At 35.8% G+C, this 18,568-nt stretch overlaps 1 protein-coding gene across 9 annotated transcripts in view; it reads left to right on the forward strand.

Moving 5' to 3' along the window:
* Nucleotides 1–18,568, forward strand: part of lama2 (laminin subunit alpha 2) — a 224,090-nt gene that overhangs the window by 135,962 nt on the left and 69,560 nt on the right. For 6 of the 9 annotated variants that reach the window (XM_015369189.1, XM_015369209.1, XM_015369194.1 and 3 more), the window contains exons 22-29: nt 2,174–2,280; nt 3,791–4,066; nt 4,564–4,744; nt 7,334–7,470; nt 9,077–9,208; nt 9,992–10,096; nt 11,461–11,604; nt 16,415–16,591. In XM_015369189.1, the coding sequence (XP_015224675.1) occupies nt 2,174–2,280; nt 3,791–4,066; nt 4,564–4,744; nt 7,334–7,470; nt 9,077–9,208; nt 9,992–10,096; nt 11,461–11,604; nt 16,415–16,591 (1,259 nt within the window). The remainder of the gene's footprint in view (nt 1–2,173; nt 2,281–3,790; nt 4,067–4,563; nt 4,745–7,333; nt 7,471–9,076; nt 9,209–9,991; nt 10,097–11,460; nt 11,605–16,414; nt 16,592–18,568) is intronic. The other 3 variants (XM_015369230.1, XM_015369234.1, XM_015369237.1) reach the window with 1 other exon arrangement.

Below are 18,568 nucleotides of genomic sequence, written 5' to 3' on the forward strand. Positions count from 1 at the left end.
TATTCTGACTAGAATTGAGTAGGACTACGTCAGACTAATGTTTTTGGACTGTGGGAGGAAGCCGGAGTACCCGAAGAGAACCCACACATGCACAGGGAGAATGTGCAAAGTCCATGCAGAAAGACCCCGGGCCAGAATTCAAACCCAGAACCTTCTTCTTGCAAGGCAGTATTCCTGCCCACTGCTACCACTGTGCAACCCCACATTTGGTTTATCCTTTATTTTTAAATTAATATTTACAAAAAGGTGGTAACATCACATCAGAGGTTATATTGTGTATCCTGACACAGCTGAACATTGATATTACCAAGTCATTGAATACTCATGCTTTCTGGAGAGCAACAGTACATCAGAAGTACACCGTGACTTTAATGATATAAGAACAGATGCTTCTTCGAATTTGATTAATTTTCCTTGGATTTGGACAATTTTAACTTAAGTTTATATAAACTTATTTTCAAAAACTCTGATATCACAGGTATTGGAAATAGTGCTACCACAAACTAAGAGTGGAAAACTGACAAGACTGCAGCTGAACTGAAAGTGGTTGTTTGGGTCAGGGAAAAAATAGTATGATTGACTTTATTAAAGACGATTATATTTAATTGATTGCAAGCATTAGGGGAATTCCATGTTTTTTTTAATCATGTTGCATAACGTCCACTTCCTCATCTGTTAAGTTAATAATTGTAGAATTTTGTTGCAGAGTATCAAGACACATTTCCACCTAGTCTTACTTATAAAGTCTAATTATGATGCCCTGCATGACTTCATGTTTTTTTTGCTAACTTTGAGCTTAAATCCCAGTTGATGAAAACTCACACCTACATATGCCAATCAACCCCTCAGACACACAATTAAAAGCTTCAACATCATAGCTCCCATCTGCTGCAAAAAGCTATTAGAAGCATAGATGAGCACACACAAACACACACTCCTAAGAACATTATGCATACACTCTGTAATAACATTAGTGCCACACGCCATATCACACAACAAGGACACACATGAGTACTAGTCTGTTTTGCCTCCTGCTGTTGCTTCAACTTGAATTAAGAGCAAGCAGAAGGACAAATGTGATTGTAGGTTACGAAAGAAAGCAGTTAGCTCACCACAGATGTCCACAACAATACATTCTGATACTCTGAAATATGCAGGGACACTAATACAGCCTGCAGAAGGGCATGCATACTCCGATTCACCACTGCTTTGGACCCACATTTCGGGATGTATAAACACAAACATATTAAAACAAAAAGAAAACTGCAGGTATTTGCTTATCTCTTACATTTTCACACCCCTCTACTGCAACCTTTTAGAGACCATCTGGACTCTGTGCTGTGAGTCCCTGCAATGTAAGCCTTGTTATTGTATAAAATGTGACTTTCTCCCATGTTCTGCAGCTATTTTTAATGCTTAACATTTAGTAATAAACCATGTGGCAGATGAACACAGTGTTTAAGTGCTCATTGTTCTTTTAATGCCTTAAATGCTGCATCTTTTTCAACAAAGAAGCCTTTTCTTAGCAGTATTTGGAAAACTTTGCATACAGTAACTGTTAATCTGCTTGAACATATGTGTTGTGATGTGATTGTTGCCTTTTTTGTCTCTTTGCAATGAAAGAATTTTTAAGTTACTTTTAAGCAATTAAGCTGAAAATATTTGGTATGTGTGAACTTATGAATTTAATATTTTGGCTGTTGACAATATTAAAAAACTGGTATCAAAAACAGCTCCTTAAGACTGTTACTGTACCTAACATTAACACAACTTATTCCAACTACTGTGATTAAGACAGTTGAATTCTGTGAGCGAATGGGTGAATGACTGAATGTAGTGTCAAATGCTTTGGTCAAGTTCTCTGACTTGGGAAAAAAAATGCTACTGTATACAGAATAAGTACAGACCATTTACCTGATGCACACCTTTTTTCTGCACTAATGTGGCATGAGTCCCATCGGAATCGTGTTTTCAATTTAACTATTTACATAACAAAAATTTGATTAAAAAAAACACTTAAACACTTTTCTTGTAAATACAGTAGGACATCCAGTCTAACACTGTGGGGCGTCTTTATATCCTTGTCCATAAGGCTTCAAAGTCGGATCAACCCAGAAATAATATCTATAGTGAAATGTTCCTTCTCAAGTGTTTCTTTTTCCTCCTTTTGCAGCCTGCCACTGCCACACCAATGGTTCTCTATCAGAAGTTTGTGACAAGGAAACTGGTCAATGCCAGTGCAGAGAAAATGTAGTCGGACTTCAGTGCGATAAGTGTAAGGTAAGGACTGCTGTTATTTATGGTCGCTGTTGGACTGATCAGGGTTCTATGTATCAAGTTGATACAAATGGTGTGATTTGACCACAAAGTGAAAAAAAACAGCATTAGAGAAAAGCATTCATTATGTTATTTTTTTTGCATTACTGGTTTAAATAACCAGTCCTACTTAGAAACGAGCTCTACCTGTGTCTGGGTTTGTGTATGGAGGGGGGGGGCAGTTTCTGCCATGTATTTGTTGACTTGTGGCTACAATTTCTCAGGAATATGCAATATTATGGGGAACTGTGTACCTGTCTAGGCATTAGAGTGAGGACCATTTTTCAACAACCAGTTGTAAAGTGAGGACATGATGTCAATTGGCTTAGGTTTAGACTTACAATATTTTTAGGGTTAGGGCATAGAACGGTTTGCAAATGACTGACAATAAATGGAGGTCAATGAGATTCAACACATTGTCCTCACTACATATAGCAAAATAAGGATGTGTGTGTGTGTGTGGTCTTGTGTTACCTACAATGTTGAAGAAGTATTTTGTAAAATATCCTACATGCAAGGACTTACAAGTACATAGGGTAAGGGTCTGGATTAGGCCGCATAAAAGGAATGCAAGTCTATGAAATGCTCCCATATGTAATGAAAACAAAGGTGTGTGTGGGTGTGTGTGTGTGAGAGAGAGAGAAAATTTCCAAACATTGTGTTAGTTCTAAACAGAAAATGACAGCAGCGGTAAAACTATAAGAGCAGCCACTCACTAAAACAGCCAAATGTGTTCCTTGCTTTTACTCTTTTGGAGGTTTCTAAAAGGTGGCTTTTATTTTTAAATCAACCATGTTCAGATGTACTGTAAAATAAATGACAAAAAAATATATATCTTCATCAACTTTGCTTCTCTTCGTCAGCGGCCCTGTTATCTGTTTCGGGACATGCTTCTTTTTTCCTTGGAATTACTGTCTGCATACCTTTGGTTCTTCTAAAAGCTTGCTAATTGTGACCAATTGTGAATTTTAATTGTGAATTTTGGTCAATGCCGTTACATTACCTGGTAGAGATTTAGCATCACTGGTTTAGACCAAATAAAAAATTGTCTGTTACCATTGGATCGTTTATCGTTTTATCTTTAAAGTCTGAGCTTCTTAAGATGTTTAATCATTTATTTTCCTCACTGCCATGTTATTAATTTTTCCTACTTTATTCTTGAAAGCTATCTAAAAATCTATTTGGGAAATATCAAAAGGGCTAAAGACTAAACACTGTCCTTCCTTTGACTTTTTTAAGCTTCAAAACATTGAATAATGAGACAGAAGTTGTTTTATATTAAAGCCTTGCTGTTGTCTATGCAAACTTTTACTATAATCTAACTATTTATTTCAACAGCCACAAACAAATAACACTGGAGATGCTTCAGTAGCATTTTTCCTCATCTGCATTTTCCTAATTTTATTTTCACTCCTCACTTATTCTTATCAACCCTTTGCCTCCCATCTATCCATCTGGATTGTGACTGGTCCAGGCTAACTGGTGGTGGGACGTTGAGCTCCAGGAATGTATGCCCTGCCGCTGCAGTCCTTACGGCTCCACGTCTCAGCGCTGTGACACAGAGGGCCGCTGCATTTGCCGACCTGGCTTTGTCGGCCGACGCTGTAACCTTCGTCGCCTAGGTTACGAGAGGCGGGAGACGCGGCGGCCTATTGAGAGTCTTCCCATTGAAGCTGTGCAGCAGAGGTGGGGGGGGACCTCCCGCACATCAGGGGGTTGTCCCAGGGGAGCTTACAGACCTCAGACAGGGGTAACACACCCTGCATGTGGATGGCAGTGGTTGTGTTTGCAGCAGCATGGGTGTTTTGGTTTTCAGCTTATGTGGGAAAATGATTTGTTGTCTTTTTTTTGTAAAGGAATAAAGGTGAAGACTAATATCAGTTGTGATAAAACAATAATTGTCTTTCTGGGTATTTATGTTTGTTTTTAATAAAACAGCGTGTAGAAGATAATGCATGCTGTCTAACATTTTATACTCCAAATAGCATCCTGCATGTTGTGTGGTTTCTTGAACAATAAAAAAACAGTAAGCTTTAGCGTTTTAATGCAAGAGCTACTAAAATTTAAAGAGACACGCATATAGAGATACATAAAAATGTCTCAATTTACTTGGTTTTTAAAGACGTTTTCCCCATTAAATAACAGCAACCGAATTTCTTTTTACAAAGAGTTTTTGTGACTTTTTGCTAAGTTTGTGCCTTTTACTTTTAACCATCTTAACATGTGCTGCTTTGTTTGTTTTTTCAGGCTCAGACTCATGGTGTCACCACAGGTGGAGTGTGTGTTCCATGTCACTGCAACTCATTCGGCTCAAAGTCTTTCGACTGTGATGAAATGGGTCAGTGTCGTTGTCAGCCAGGTGTCACTGGACCCAAATGTGACAGATGCTCAAGAGGATTCTTCAACTTCCAGGAGGGCGGCTGCACACGTAAGATGAGAGCTTAAGTCTTCTTCTAAAAAGAAAGTGCTTTTGCATTAAAAGACGAAGAAGTAGCTATTTTTACATGCACAAACTATAAAATTTTTAAAACATTAATCGGACTCCAAAACAACAGAAAAATCTGATTTTACCATTTACATTAACTATATCAATCACATATATCAGCATGCCAATAGGAAAATTCCGGCATAGCATATAACTGCTCAAAGCAGAAGTTTTGTCACATCGACAGTCTGTCAGGTTGCCTCATAAGGAGTCAATCAGCATAAACCAGTTAGATTAGAGTTTCATGCTGAATTTAATCAGAATATTTTGTTTGGTTGTTTGGTTGGTTGTTGTGTTTACATGATGCACGCTAAGGCTACGTTCACGTTGCAGCATGAAGTGACCCAAATCCGATTTTTTGGCTCATATGCGACCTGGATCTGATCTTTTAATGGCTGTCTGAACAACACAGATCCGATTTTTTTCCAATCCAACCCCGGACACTTGGCTATGTGGTCCTGAATCCGATACGAATCTGATCTTTTCAAATGCGACCTGTGTCTGAACGGCCAAGTCGGATTCATCTGATCTGAACGTCATAAATACCCGACAAAGGACACTATTCTGCATCTTGCTACGCAGAAGCGGCAAGAAAAACAACAACCATGGCAGATGATGATGCGGAGAGCAGTATTTATGTTTAACCATATAGAAAAGACCGCTAGATGCACGCCGGCACTACCATCCATTTTTACTTCCGGAAACATAGAGCACACTGGCCTGTGAAGTCATTGCGTCCTCTACTGCGCATGCGGGACACTTGCGTTGTATGACTGCAGTTCACACAGGTGATCACATACAAGTCGCATATATTTGGAAATATAAACGGCAACGCAAGAAAATCGAATTTCACAAAAAAATCGGAATTAAGCATCAAGGCCTGTAGTGTGAATGTAGCCTTAGTCTGATCTGCAGTTTATTGGATTACTATAGGTGGGCATACACTGTACAGCTGAGCTACAGCTCAAACTTTATGACAACTGCATAGTTTAAAAGTTCACTACACACTATGTATGTTATTACACTGTACAGCCCAACACTCTGATCCGATCTAACTGCTCATGCTGTAAGTTGTAAAACCACACGTCCAGAGATGGACACCTTACTAGGGCGACTGAATTTTATACAGTATATGTTTGGTTATCAACCGACTTTACGATTCTGGATCAGGAGGTGGTCGTGAGAGGCCAATTGCTCCTCGTTACCCCCCTGTATACTGCACAACGCAGGACTAATATTTAATATGCACATTTTTCCTGATGCATGACTTTCATATGAAGAGAAGTTTGCCATTATTTGTTCTTATACTTAAAACAACACAAGCAAGGCACAATAATAACACCAAGCAACCATTTATCCGAAAATACTATTTTAGTTTTGAACAAACATGACAGCTTTATCTTAATATCAAATGTTAAAATTATAAGTGCTATAAAGATACATTTGCATATTAGAATTCTTGATATTCTAATTTTTATCTGTTTGGTACAGAAATTTCCCTGAAGCATTTACCTGTACTACCAAAATAAATTTTATGGCACTGTAAATCAAATTAAAGAAAAAATTGAATGAAAAAAAAGAGGAGCACTGCAATTGCTCTCAACCAATTCTGTACAAGCATACATGTTTCTAATGAAGTTGCTCTAAAAATACTCCCCTTTACAATATTCAGTTTGTATATAGTAACTTTGGAGAGAAGATATCAAATGTAAGATCCTGCTCCTTTTAGAGATATATAATACTTGGAACTTTTCTCAGTTGTGTTTAAAAAATTAAATATAAAATGTATCAGTCACTGTTGGAAATTGGGCAGCATCTGTTAAGTTTTAAAAGTGATTTTGAATAAAATTAATAGAGTGCGTTTTTTTCTTTGGTTTAAATACGGTACAGTAACGTTGAAATTACAAAGCTAATTATTCTGGGGAAAATCTTTTAATTTAACCAAAGGTTACCAGTCTGAGGTTGGAAGAATATTTGCTGCAAAAAGCTCAGTCAATAGTAATGTCTGTTATAGTGTAAAAATAATTCTTTATTGTTTTTGTTTTTTTTTTTCTCTATATTGTCTTAATGGTAAAATGGGAAGATGCAATTGGACCAGAAATTTTGCCAAAAAAGGTTAGACAAGATACTAAATGTAATTTTTTGGGATCAATAAGTATTATTATAATATATATTTTACAATGAGATTTTTTATTTTATTTCATTCTTTAACATTTTTTGTCAATTATTTCAGTTTTGTTCATCAAACATCCTCCAGAGCCTATCTTCTTGCCCCAGCATTCAAATCATTACACCTGTTTCTTTTTGTTAATCATCACAGCTGTTTCCACTCACCCAATCAGTGTGTGACCGTTAGCTTTAATGATCTTGTAAGCTATACTGAGTTTGTAGAATTGGATGTAATGAATCTAATGATATTGTATTTTGAATACCTTGGTTATGGTATATTTAAAAATACTTATTGTGCCATCTACAGTCTTTTTGTTTTATTGTACTCAGTGGGTTTGCTTTTGTTATTTTCCTATCTCACAGCCTGCCAGTGCAGTCATGTGGGAAACAACTGTGATGCGAATACTGGACAGTGCATCTGCCCTCCCAACACAATTGGTGAGAGGTGTGACCGCTGTGCACCCAACCACTGGGGCCATGATATCACAACTGGATGTAAGGTGAGACAGTTTATTAATCAAAATGGTAAGTTAGGGCTAAACCCCTTTATGAGGAAGACAATGTAAGCTAGTACATAAATAAGATTTGGTTCAAATGTACTGTATTTACATTTTAAGGGGAGTACCTCATGAAGCTCTTCAAAATAATGTTTACAGTGTGCAAGGCAGTAATCAAAACAAACCTGCATTCTATAGGGGCTTTACATTTTTGTGATACAGCTTTTATTATGCTTTAGAGAGAGTGTCTTCATACAAGTACTTGGGAATATGGATAGATGATAAGCTTTCTTTTAAAGTACATATCAATACATTAGTGAAGAGGCTTAAAGTAAAGCTTGGTTTTTACTTCAGAAACAAATCTTGTTTTACCTTCAGTGCTAAGAAGAAACTTGTAGAAGCTACTTTTTTTCTGAGAGAGAATAGAGAGATATAGTACACACACACGCCACACCCCACATCGCGTCACATAGACACACAGTACAACACACAACAACAAGACAATAAAAAATCCAAAGCCCCTAACCAACAACGCAATCCTTAAGAACCAAGTGGGTGGAAAACAACAAAAAATCCGAAAAAACAGCACTGGTATAACTTTATCTATAAAGCAATACTTGGTAAACTCCCACTGTACCTCTGTAACCTCCTCTCTGTGAGTTCTGGTAGTTATCAGTTGCGCTCCTCTCAGTGGTTACTTTTTAATGTACCCCGAGTTTCAACTGAGTTGGGAAAAACTGCATTCTCCTACTCTGCACCTTTGGGATGGAATAACCTCCAGAAAGAGCTCAAATTAGAAACTCTCGTGTCCATTAATGAAATTAAAGCAACCATGAAGAATGTAGTGATGGAGATATGTGCTTGTTTTTCTTGAGATGTTCTATGTTTTTTAACATACTGCTCTGATTTTATTGTTTTATTTTATTTATTTTTTTCAAATTTTTTATTATGAAAAATGTAATATGTTGTAAATATGTATGAACTTCCTGTGGTTTGGCTGCTACCTTGGCCAGGTCTCTCTTGAAAAAGAGGTTAAAGGTTAAATAAAAAATAAAATAAAATTAAAATAGTAATTTTTTTCTTAAAATTATATACCTTAAAGTAGGTTTGATAATAAACCTGTACAGTAGTTCTGGCAAAAGAGGGTTTTAGGGTTTTATACAGGATTTATAAGGACCCACCGCATTTTATTAATAAATTATTAAAAACATTCCAATCAGAAATATTCCTTTTAAAGCTTGACTTTTCTATTTCTACAACTCAGTATAAGCATTAAAGGAAGATACATGGCTTTAAGGTTTACGGTTATTGATAAGTTTAAAAATCTCTATTTTATGCAATAAATGAGATTGTATTTGCTAGATAGAATTTTTTTTTTTTTACTTTATAAATACCTAATTTACTCATGCCAAGACCTATTATTAAAGGAATAGTACACCCAAAACATGATTAGCCTTCATTTTCTACTCACCCCAATGCTGAAAAATAATCCAAAACCATAAAATGCTTAAAAGAAACTTAAACTATATTTCACTGCTGTAGAATTTTTATAATGTTTATGAAAAAAAAAAAGGTAACTTGCACTCATGTTTGTGTTTGTGGGAAAAAGGAGTGTGGCTGCAATGGGATCGGCTCAGAGACCCAGCAGTGCAACGTGAACACAGGCTGCTGCAAATGTCGCGCTTCCTTCAGAGGAGAGAAATGTGATGAATGTCAAATCGGGTACAGAGACTTCCCTCAGGTAAAAGGTCAAAATTAAAGATGTTTTATGCAGTACAGCCTCTGTGTCAACTACATGTTTCTGTCTTTTTCTTTTTTTTTTTTTTCTATGTTGGTAAACCACAAACTATGAGGTTTAATCTTTAGTCACTTGGGTAGTTTGACTACCAATTTTTGGCAACATAACTTTTGTAGAATATCAGTATGAATTTTACAAAAGTCTATATGACAAAAAAATAAATTGAATGTGGAGGAGTTACTTACTAGTAAACTTTTTTTCGTTTTTACAAATAAATGAATAAAAAAAAACATTTAAGGTATAGTGAAGGATTTTTGTGAATTTTTGAAAAAGACCTACCCTCTACACTTTTGAAAAAAAAAGAAAAATGCACATGCACACCCCTGTACCCGTTCCTGGGAGGGACTGTCTATTAAATGCGTGCAAGAGAGAATGCACGATCCCATTACTCCTTGTGCTCACTCTTTTTGAAAAGTTGTTTGCATTGCTCATACAAACTTACTTTACAAAAGAAGATTGTACGTCAGGCACACCACCAGTAAGTGAAAACGGGGACGAGAATGTTGGACGGCCTTACGTAAACGTATCACCAGAATGATTGACAGTTTTTTTGGATTTAGATGATCCACCCGGAAAAAGAACATCCTCCACTACAGCTTAAAGATAACTCATCTGCTTAGATGATGTTTAATTAATTAAAACCCTAATGCCGGCCTATAGCTAGTAAAAATCCGTGCAGAGCATATGTTATTTTAACCTTGCATTGTTTGTATTCACATTTTACAGTGTATTCCGTGTGAGTGCAGTGTTGCAGGTTCGGACTGCGAGACCTGCGACCGGGAGAAAGGAGTATGTGCCTGTGCGGACCGAACAGGAAAATGTAGCTGCAAGGTAAAACTACATGGTTCATCTTTGTTTGTGTGGGTCATTTCTTGTTTTTTTTTATCCGTTTGCAATCATTCTGATTCTTCTGTTGTTTGAGTTTATCCTTTTTGAAGCAAAGACAAATTATTTGGCATTGTTCAAAAGGTGAAGTTTGTGAGGTTTTATGTGATCAATTTTTCATTTTTGTAAAAATAACACGTGTCCCTGATAATACAGGTATGGTTCAAATAAGAAAAACTAAAAACAAACGTTTTTTTTCTTTTTCATTGATGTTGCTCTTTCTTGCCTCAAAACCTTTCAATAGACGTGAAGCATATATTCACAAACTACATAGACAGATAAGATCCAGAGTCATTAATTAATCATCACTTTCTGTGACAAGCTTCTATTTCTGATTAATTCAAGGCATGTTCAGGTGATAGAGAGATTTTATCAGACAGATGACAATCTCATACACCACAGGTTCCTCTTCTCTGTATTAATGACAACTGATTGATAAAATTTAATGAGATATCAGGTAGTTTGTGTTATCTTCTTTCATAAAAGACATGAGTCTGACTGCTTGTCACTCATCTGTCACTTGTCTCTCCGTCAATTTGTTTTTTTTTAATGTTGGTTGTTTAAAATTCGTCATAAATTAAGCGCAATTGAATTTTATCATTTCTACTCCTTTTTGAAACAGTTTTTATATTAATACATCTGCTCTTTTTTATTTTGAGAAACCTCTAAAATGCCACAATTTTATTGGGGAAAAAAATAATTTACACTGTATAAAAAGACTTGTTCATTGCTATTTTCGGCTAGCCAGGAGTACAGTTTTTGTTCAGGTGTGGATGAATCTTTTAAAAAGAGAAAATGGTTATTTTTTGTGAATTTCTTGTTAAAACTAATTTTCAAATGTAAGGCAAGGGTCTGGTTTAGAATTTACAATAATAAGGTTTTCTTGAAAAGTTTGCTGGGATTTTTGCCCAAACCCTTCTTGGATCAGCCTGTAAATTTCCTGTGACACCTAGATCAGAGCTTTGTGATGGACAATTAAAACACTGACTGATGTTTTTCAGTATCCCTGGGGACAGGAAGTGTCCCGTAGCTCTTACTTCCTGGCTGATGTCTTGAGATGATGCTGAAAAAGTTTCAAATGACCTTATGACCTACCATATATACTATCTTTAATGTGGAATTCTGAATACCCAGAGCGTAAAATAAGATTTTGTAAATGCAAAGTTTTTAACATCTAATTTTAACTTTTTACTGGGTAAAAGTTTAAACATAATAAAACTATCCTTTAATAAGGATATAGGAGAGAAGAACCTCAAAATTATTAAAAAAAATAACAAATGAAATCTATCGGTTTCTTTGTTTCTCTTTAGGAAAATGTGGAAGGACACAATTGTGATCAATGTAAGTCAGATACATTTGGACTATCTGAAAAAAATCCTCTTGGCTGCAGCAAGTGCTACTGTTATGGACTAACACGCTCATGCACGGAGGCACGAGGACTCATAAGGATGTTGGTGAGTATTAAATGTTTAACTTGTAAGTTTTGATTAATATGAGCAAAGCTAAGCAACTCTTTGACATTTTTATTAGAATTTTTTTCTTTTTAAGATTCTGATGATGCATGTTTATAGTTGTAAGAAAGGTTTGTTAGTACACCACCTACGTAGCACAGTAAGGTGCCATACTCAAATGGGTAAAAATACATGATTTTTATTTGTTTCACTGGATCTGTGGCAGCATATGGAAATTTTTCTTTTCCAAATGGGTACATACATTTCTTAAGGAATCTAGACTGCCTATGTTATTTTATTTTATTTTTTTTACATAAATTGCTATACTAATGTACATTAATGAAACCTTCAATTTTGCAAACTCAACAAAATGAAGTTTGAAGTTTTTTCTTTTGATAGGAAGTTACATTTTTGCTGTTGTATAATCTTAAGTGGCACAGAATGAAAATTACATTTTACCTTAAATATGTGAAAGAGTTTATGTGCAATTGGCATAGTTACAGTACAATAAATACACATTTGATGCAGACAGGTATATTTTTAAAGCACAAAACACATTACAGAATTATTTTTCTTCAGTAATATGTTGCAGTTTTTGTGCTGAATGTTTTAGAAAAGGGAAGCTTCATTTCATCAACAAGCGTTCATTTAAAGTTGTCAAGAGCAGGATTCAGGGAGAGAAAACTGGCAGAAAAATACATAAAAATTGGGAAGTTTATTGGAAAGAGAGATTTTCTCTGAACCACTGAATCGTGAGATTACACTAAGTGAAGTGGGAAATACAAGTGCTCTCACACATTATGACTTTCTATACACATTTACAAAAGTCACATTTACACTGAAACTCGCACTACACAGGAACGCATGGTGTTTAATGAATACAAACGTATGTGTAGTAGAATACTTTACAAATAAAATATTGAACTCTTGACCAGCATAACAAATTACTGAATTGGCTTTATTAAAAGGCGTATTCATTAAGCGTGGTTTATTTTGTACATTGAAAATGCATGATGAAGAACATGTGCTTGTCGGTGTGTGTATTTATATTTCAGCTGTCGAACGTTAATGAAATGTAACAGAACTGGTTAAGGAAATCACTAATATTTTTACCCAAGATTTTGTTTACTGTAATAAATTCAGCATAAATACGACCATTTGTTAGTGAACGTTGGTAATTAGACAGCATTATAAGGAACGAATAATGGGTTGAGGGATAGATGTACTGTAAAGCAGGTGTCAATAACTTTGGGTGCAATTTAGTACTTCATCTGAAAATGAAAGGGGTGTGGAATAAATATAAACTTACTAAGAGATGGCTGTGCATCTAGACTGACAATCTCAGATTAACAATATAGTAACTGGAGTAGCACCACTAAATGCAGCTCAGGACATGAAGAATGAATTAGGGCTTTTTTTAAGTCCTATTTTCATTCAGTCCAATAATTAAATCAATTATGTATATTTCATCATTAATAATGTAAACCTGATGTGAATTTGTTTTTCTCCATTGCATGGTCAATTATCTAGCGGAAAAGCGCAGGAAATAATACATTTTGTAGTGTTGTAACTCTGTTCAAGACAATGGCTGAACTTGTTTCTAACTTAAAGCTACTATTTAATGGCGTATTGGCAGCGTTTTGGTATAAAAGGAGGTTCACAGGAGGAAACCTTCAGTTCTCCTCCAGACTGCATCCCCATCATGGGGTGAGTGAGAAGGTGTGAAGGATCCTCCTTGCGTTCACGCTCACGACTACGACCAACCATCTTCCTAGTAGACATGATGCTGAATCTGCTGCGACTGCAAAGCTTCTTTCTGTCTTTTTCTCCTTTTTTTTTTGGGCAGGCGGTAAACAGCAGCCAGGTTAATACCGCGATCAAAGACATCTTTCTATGCAGACCGGGCATAAAAAGGTTAAGCTGTCGTTGGAAATAAATAAAATAAAGAAAAAATACACACAAAGTTCAGTGTATGTCAACGTTTTAGGAGATTCTGGGATGTCAGGCATACCCTGTCTAAATCGATAAGGTGTGACAGGGGCTTTACAGGGGTCATTCTTCAGTTGGTCATCCACAGCCTTGTCTTACTGCAGGTGCTCAAACTATAAGCTGTGGATGGTCTTTCTTCCTCTGTGCAATGTGGGACAGCAACGTCAAACTCCTCAACACTGAAATGGAAAACAGTCTTTTTTTTCTTTAGGATGACAGGAATAAAACAGATATAGTAGACAAAAAAAAAAAAAAAGCCTAATAATTGGAACCAGCGATCAATCAGCTCTACAGATGGCATATTGTTGTCAGAGGTTCCCGGACAAACACTCCTCCTTCTGATGTGCCTCTGGCTCGCCAACCAAAAAATGTCAATATCACATCAGCAAAGGCAGCAAATATGCCGCCAACACACACTGTACTAGATGGTCTCAGTGGTTTTTTTAAGGCACCTCATTTAACCCCAATAAAATGGAAGACCTGTCTCTGAGATTCAATGGAAAGATCCTCTAAAGTTTTTCACATATTACATAAAGTAATTGCACAAACAGGAACATAAAAAAAAAAAAAGCCAGTCTATGTATTTATAGTAGTAGGGTTAAAAGAGATGATCTCCATTCAAAAATGTATATTCGACAAAAGCAGCTTTAACTTAAAAAAATAATAATTAAAGCAATGATTCTACATTCTGTAACTGTCAACTGGTAAGAGAGGATAATCTGCTGCAGGATTGTTGTACTCGGAACTTATAAAGATGTCAATGTTTTAATCAAAATGAGAAAATGTTATGGTTAATATGTGCCTGGAATGATAGCAAATATCATTGCATCTTTGGGGTCCTGGTTTTATACATAATATAGTAGAGGGGAGTCATTTTAATACATTTCCCATTTAAATGCAGCAATGAAACCCCAGACCGATTTGAAGAGTGATCTGTTGTCTTTATGTATTTAGTTAATTTATGTACATTTTGAGAAGCATAACAGAATTTTATATCTACCAATTAGCTGTTTCCTTGTGTCGGGCTATCCAATATAATCACACATTAGATACATTACACTTTTGGCCTGCAACATACAGTGTAAGATAAATAAAGTTCAATTTTTATAGTTTTACAAGACACTGCATGTCCTGATGTTTACTTTGTTTGTTCTGCTTTAAGCAGGTTTTGGTCTTTTTTTTTTTTTTTTTTTTTTTTTTTTTTCTGTTTTTTCTTTGCTTAATCATACGGTTAGGCGAGCAGACAGATGGCATCAGAGGCTTGGTAAGATGGGTCTATTTTCGTCCACTCAACCACAACCCACAGCCAATATCAAGCTCTGATTATATTCAAGCAATATNTTTTTTTTTTTTTTTTTCTGTTTTTTCTTATCTTAATCATACGGTTACACGAGCAGAGAGATGGCATCAGAGGCTTGGTAAGATGGGTCTATTTTCGTCCACTCAACCACAACCCACAGCCAATATCAAGCTCTGATTATATTCAAGCAATATTGAACTGCAACATATGAAATTCAAAAGAAAAGGTTTTTCTTTTATCTCTTCTCCTCTGTGAAAATAGCTGAAATGATGCCTGTATATCAAACGACAAGAAAGGAAGCCGACGCTGTACATTTCACTTATACCCACAAAGAAATTAGATGTTTTTGCCTTGCTTTAACTATTCCTGGAGGTCAAAGTCTATTGTCGGAGAAACTTTAAAAAGTATGTTGTTCTTTCTCAGTAAGTAATGTTTCTTTCAGTCTTTTTTTTTTTTATTTTTTTTTTTTTATCGAAGTACAGTGTTTTAATGGATGCTTGTTATGCCCCCCAACAAACACCTACTATTTCAGAAAATTACCTTCTCTGACACTTGGCCCTAGTTTTTATTTCATATGGAACCATAATCATGGCTTTTTACCATTTAGTTCTTTAAAAAAAAAAAAAGAAAAATTATATCTCAGTAATAAATACACCTGTTATACATAATTTAAACAGCTCTTTAAATGTTTCCTCCTTTTGGGAACTGCCAAGTTCATTTTTATGTAAAGTGGCATTGATGGTGTTTATTTTTTTTAATGATAAAAATAATTTAACTTTATTGATCTCACTTGGGAGAATTTTACCTCTATATTTAACCCACCCCTTAGGGAGCAGTGGGCTGCAATCGTGGGGCACCCTGGGAGCAGTCTGGGGTTAAGGGTCTTGCTCAGGGACACAGAGTGGCAGTCTGTGGGAGTGGGGCTCAAACTCTGAACCTCAGGATTCCAAGCTCTATCCCCTAACCACTTTGCCGCCACTTGTGTTATTTTTTTTCTAGTAATGGCACTAATTTTGAAAGTATTTTGACATGAAATGAGCTGTAAAAGTGGAGAAAGAGGAGTATGACATACAACATGGTGTTCAGTTTTCAGAAATTTGTTTTAAAAAGACATTTTTGAAGGGAAAAAGGATTACAGCACCATGGCTCTCAGTTCTCAACTCATTACCTTTTTTATATTTTTAAAACCGGTAGGAGCTCAGTTGAGACTTTTTGTAGTGACTCAAATTAGTCATCCTTCCTGTTCAATGGTTGTAGAATCTTAGCCCTTTTCAGGAACATTTCTTTTCAGTTTAAATGAAGAAAAATGAAGCAAATGAATATTTCACTCAGAACTGTTTTGTGTGTTTTCTTGTTTTTTTAGGACATTGTTGAAGTCATTTTACATGATTTTAAATTATATTTTACTCAATACATCCTGTGTTCTTTTACAAATGGAACAATATATTAAGTTTACAGCTGTAATATAAAACTTGAAATATATCGCTATTCATGACTATACTGTTTTATTTTCTTGTACTACAGTTGACACTGAGGCCAGAGCAGACTGTGCTCCCCCTGGTGGATAAATCCAATACTGTGGAGAAGAGGACAGGAGTTAGCTTCCAGCACCCTGAGATCCTTGTTCATGCAGAACTGGTTGCAGGGGCTTTGTCTGAGCCATACTACTGGAGATTGCCAGAGCAGTTTACAGGCTCTATGGTAAGGAACCTTTGCTTGGGTTCTTTGGATTGCAGCATATTAAAATTTTAATATTCAGCTCTGATTGTAATCAGAGCATATGCAGTAATGGTTAAATATGTTCCTATCAAATTTTTTGCTCTGTTCAGATACCCACCTAATCCAATACTTCAGTGATTTCAGTGTCATGCGAAATTAATGTCACTTGTGCATAAAATAATGTAGTGCATTTGTTACAAATTGGGTCCCACTGATCTCACTCAGCAGTAATATTTAATGGACCCAATTCATTGATAACAACAGATATTTTGTCCGTTGTTATCTAAAGATATCTCTTTTTTTTCTAAGGCATACAGCTGGAGTTACTTTCTTACAGTGCTTTTAATGTGGTGCAGTTTGGTAGACTTTAGTTCTCAAGGCTAATGATTATATATGTTACTGTGGTTTTATTTGAATTGATGGTGAAAGATAATTTGAAGCAGTATCAGCTAAGTGTGTATGCAAAGTTGTGTGAAAACAAAAATAAAATCATGCTGCCCATTCATTAGAGACACTAGGTACTGTTGGTGTTTGTCATCCAACAGCACGCCCGCCAACAGGGGGCGGGGACACACTGGTCAATTGTCCTAGGCCCAGGACGGGGGGGACAAAATTGACATGCTGACCATTAAAAATACAGGCATAGTGGCTCAGAGACGGATCATGCCATGATCCTCATGGATTACAGCGTAGCCACAGCGCAGGATGACTGATTCAGATCAAGTGAATGTTGTGCTTTTAATGGCAACACACAGAGATAAGTCTTTCACAGAGTTGGCAAATTAACTGCCAGCATATTCAGTGGGCAGAGAATTCCCAAAGTATCTAACCTATCCTACCTCCCACAATGGACGGGATAACATTTTTGGGACAGGCTGATATACAGAATATCAAAAAAGGCCATATTTAGCCTGCTGTGACTGCAGTTCTCCTATGGAGTAGAGAAAAGATCAACTAGTGCATTAAATTCAATAGAATTTAAATATTCAACATAAAATGCAGAAAGCTTTATGAAAGATTTCAAAGGCATGAAAAAACCATGCACACAAACATTCTTATTGGAAATGAAGAACTTGCTTCATATTTTCCTATCTCTACCTGTGACTGGCTGGAGGTAAGCGGGCCTTCAGTGAAATGAAGATAATGGAAAAACTACCTGGGCTCCAGGATGTGTGTGTGTGTGTCTGTGTGTGTGAATGGGGGAATGACTGAATGTAAAGTGCTAGGGTCAAGTCCTGACTTTAAAAAATGCTATATATACAGTGCAGGCCATTAAACATTTAACACTATAACTCCCAAGGCAGTCATTTTGATGCTTAGATATTTTTGATGTAAAAGAAATTTATTTATATTAATCTTATGTTTGTCATGTTTGCTTTTTCAAATGGCTTTTTCTGTCTCTACATTTCTTTATTCTAACATTAATTTAATAAAATAAAAACCTAAAACATAAATATTGTTATGAAAAACCGCTCGAATAATGTTTGTCATAAATGTGAAATGGTGTTGTGCAGGAAATGTGCAGCGGGATCAATCAATTACTGTAAATATATTTGTAAATATAATTTCAGCCTTCAAACCTGTGTAATAAAATAGACTTATATATTTTAAAGATTTATTTTTGATCACAATTTAAACTATAAATAGTAATAGCATATACAACAACCTTTAAAAAATGCCTGTTTTAAGGTCTACATATCCACAATGGGTTTATATGGCAAACTAGAACCATTTCAGTCAATGACATCATCACTACCCTTGCATCCCATTGGGAAAAATGCCACCGGTCAATTTGAGTAACTGTGGTAGTTCTAGTAGGATCAGTATTCTGGGAGTCCTAGTGTTAACTCCAGTTTTCTCTTCCATTCAATTCAGTTTATTTATATAGCGCCAATTCACAACAGAAGTCATCACAAGGCACTTTGCAGTTCAACCAGATCATACAGTCAAATTGATTCA

The sequence above is a fragment of the Cyprinodon variegatus genome, unplaced genomic scaffold, assembly GCF_000732505.1.
Source record: "Cyprinodon variegatus isolate N-32 unplaced genomic scaffold, C_variegatus-1.0 Scaffold37, whole genome shotgun sequence".
Taxonomy (NCBI): Eukaryota; Metazoa; Chordata; class Actinopteri; order Cyprinodontiformes; family Cyprinodontidae; genus Cyprinodon; species Cyprinodon variegatus.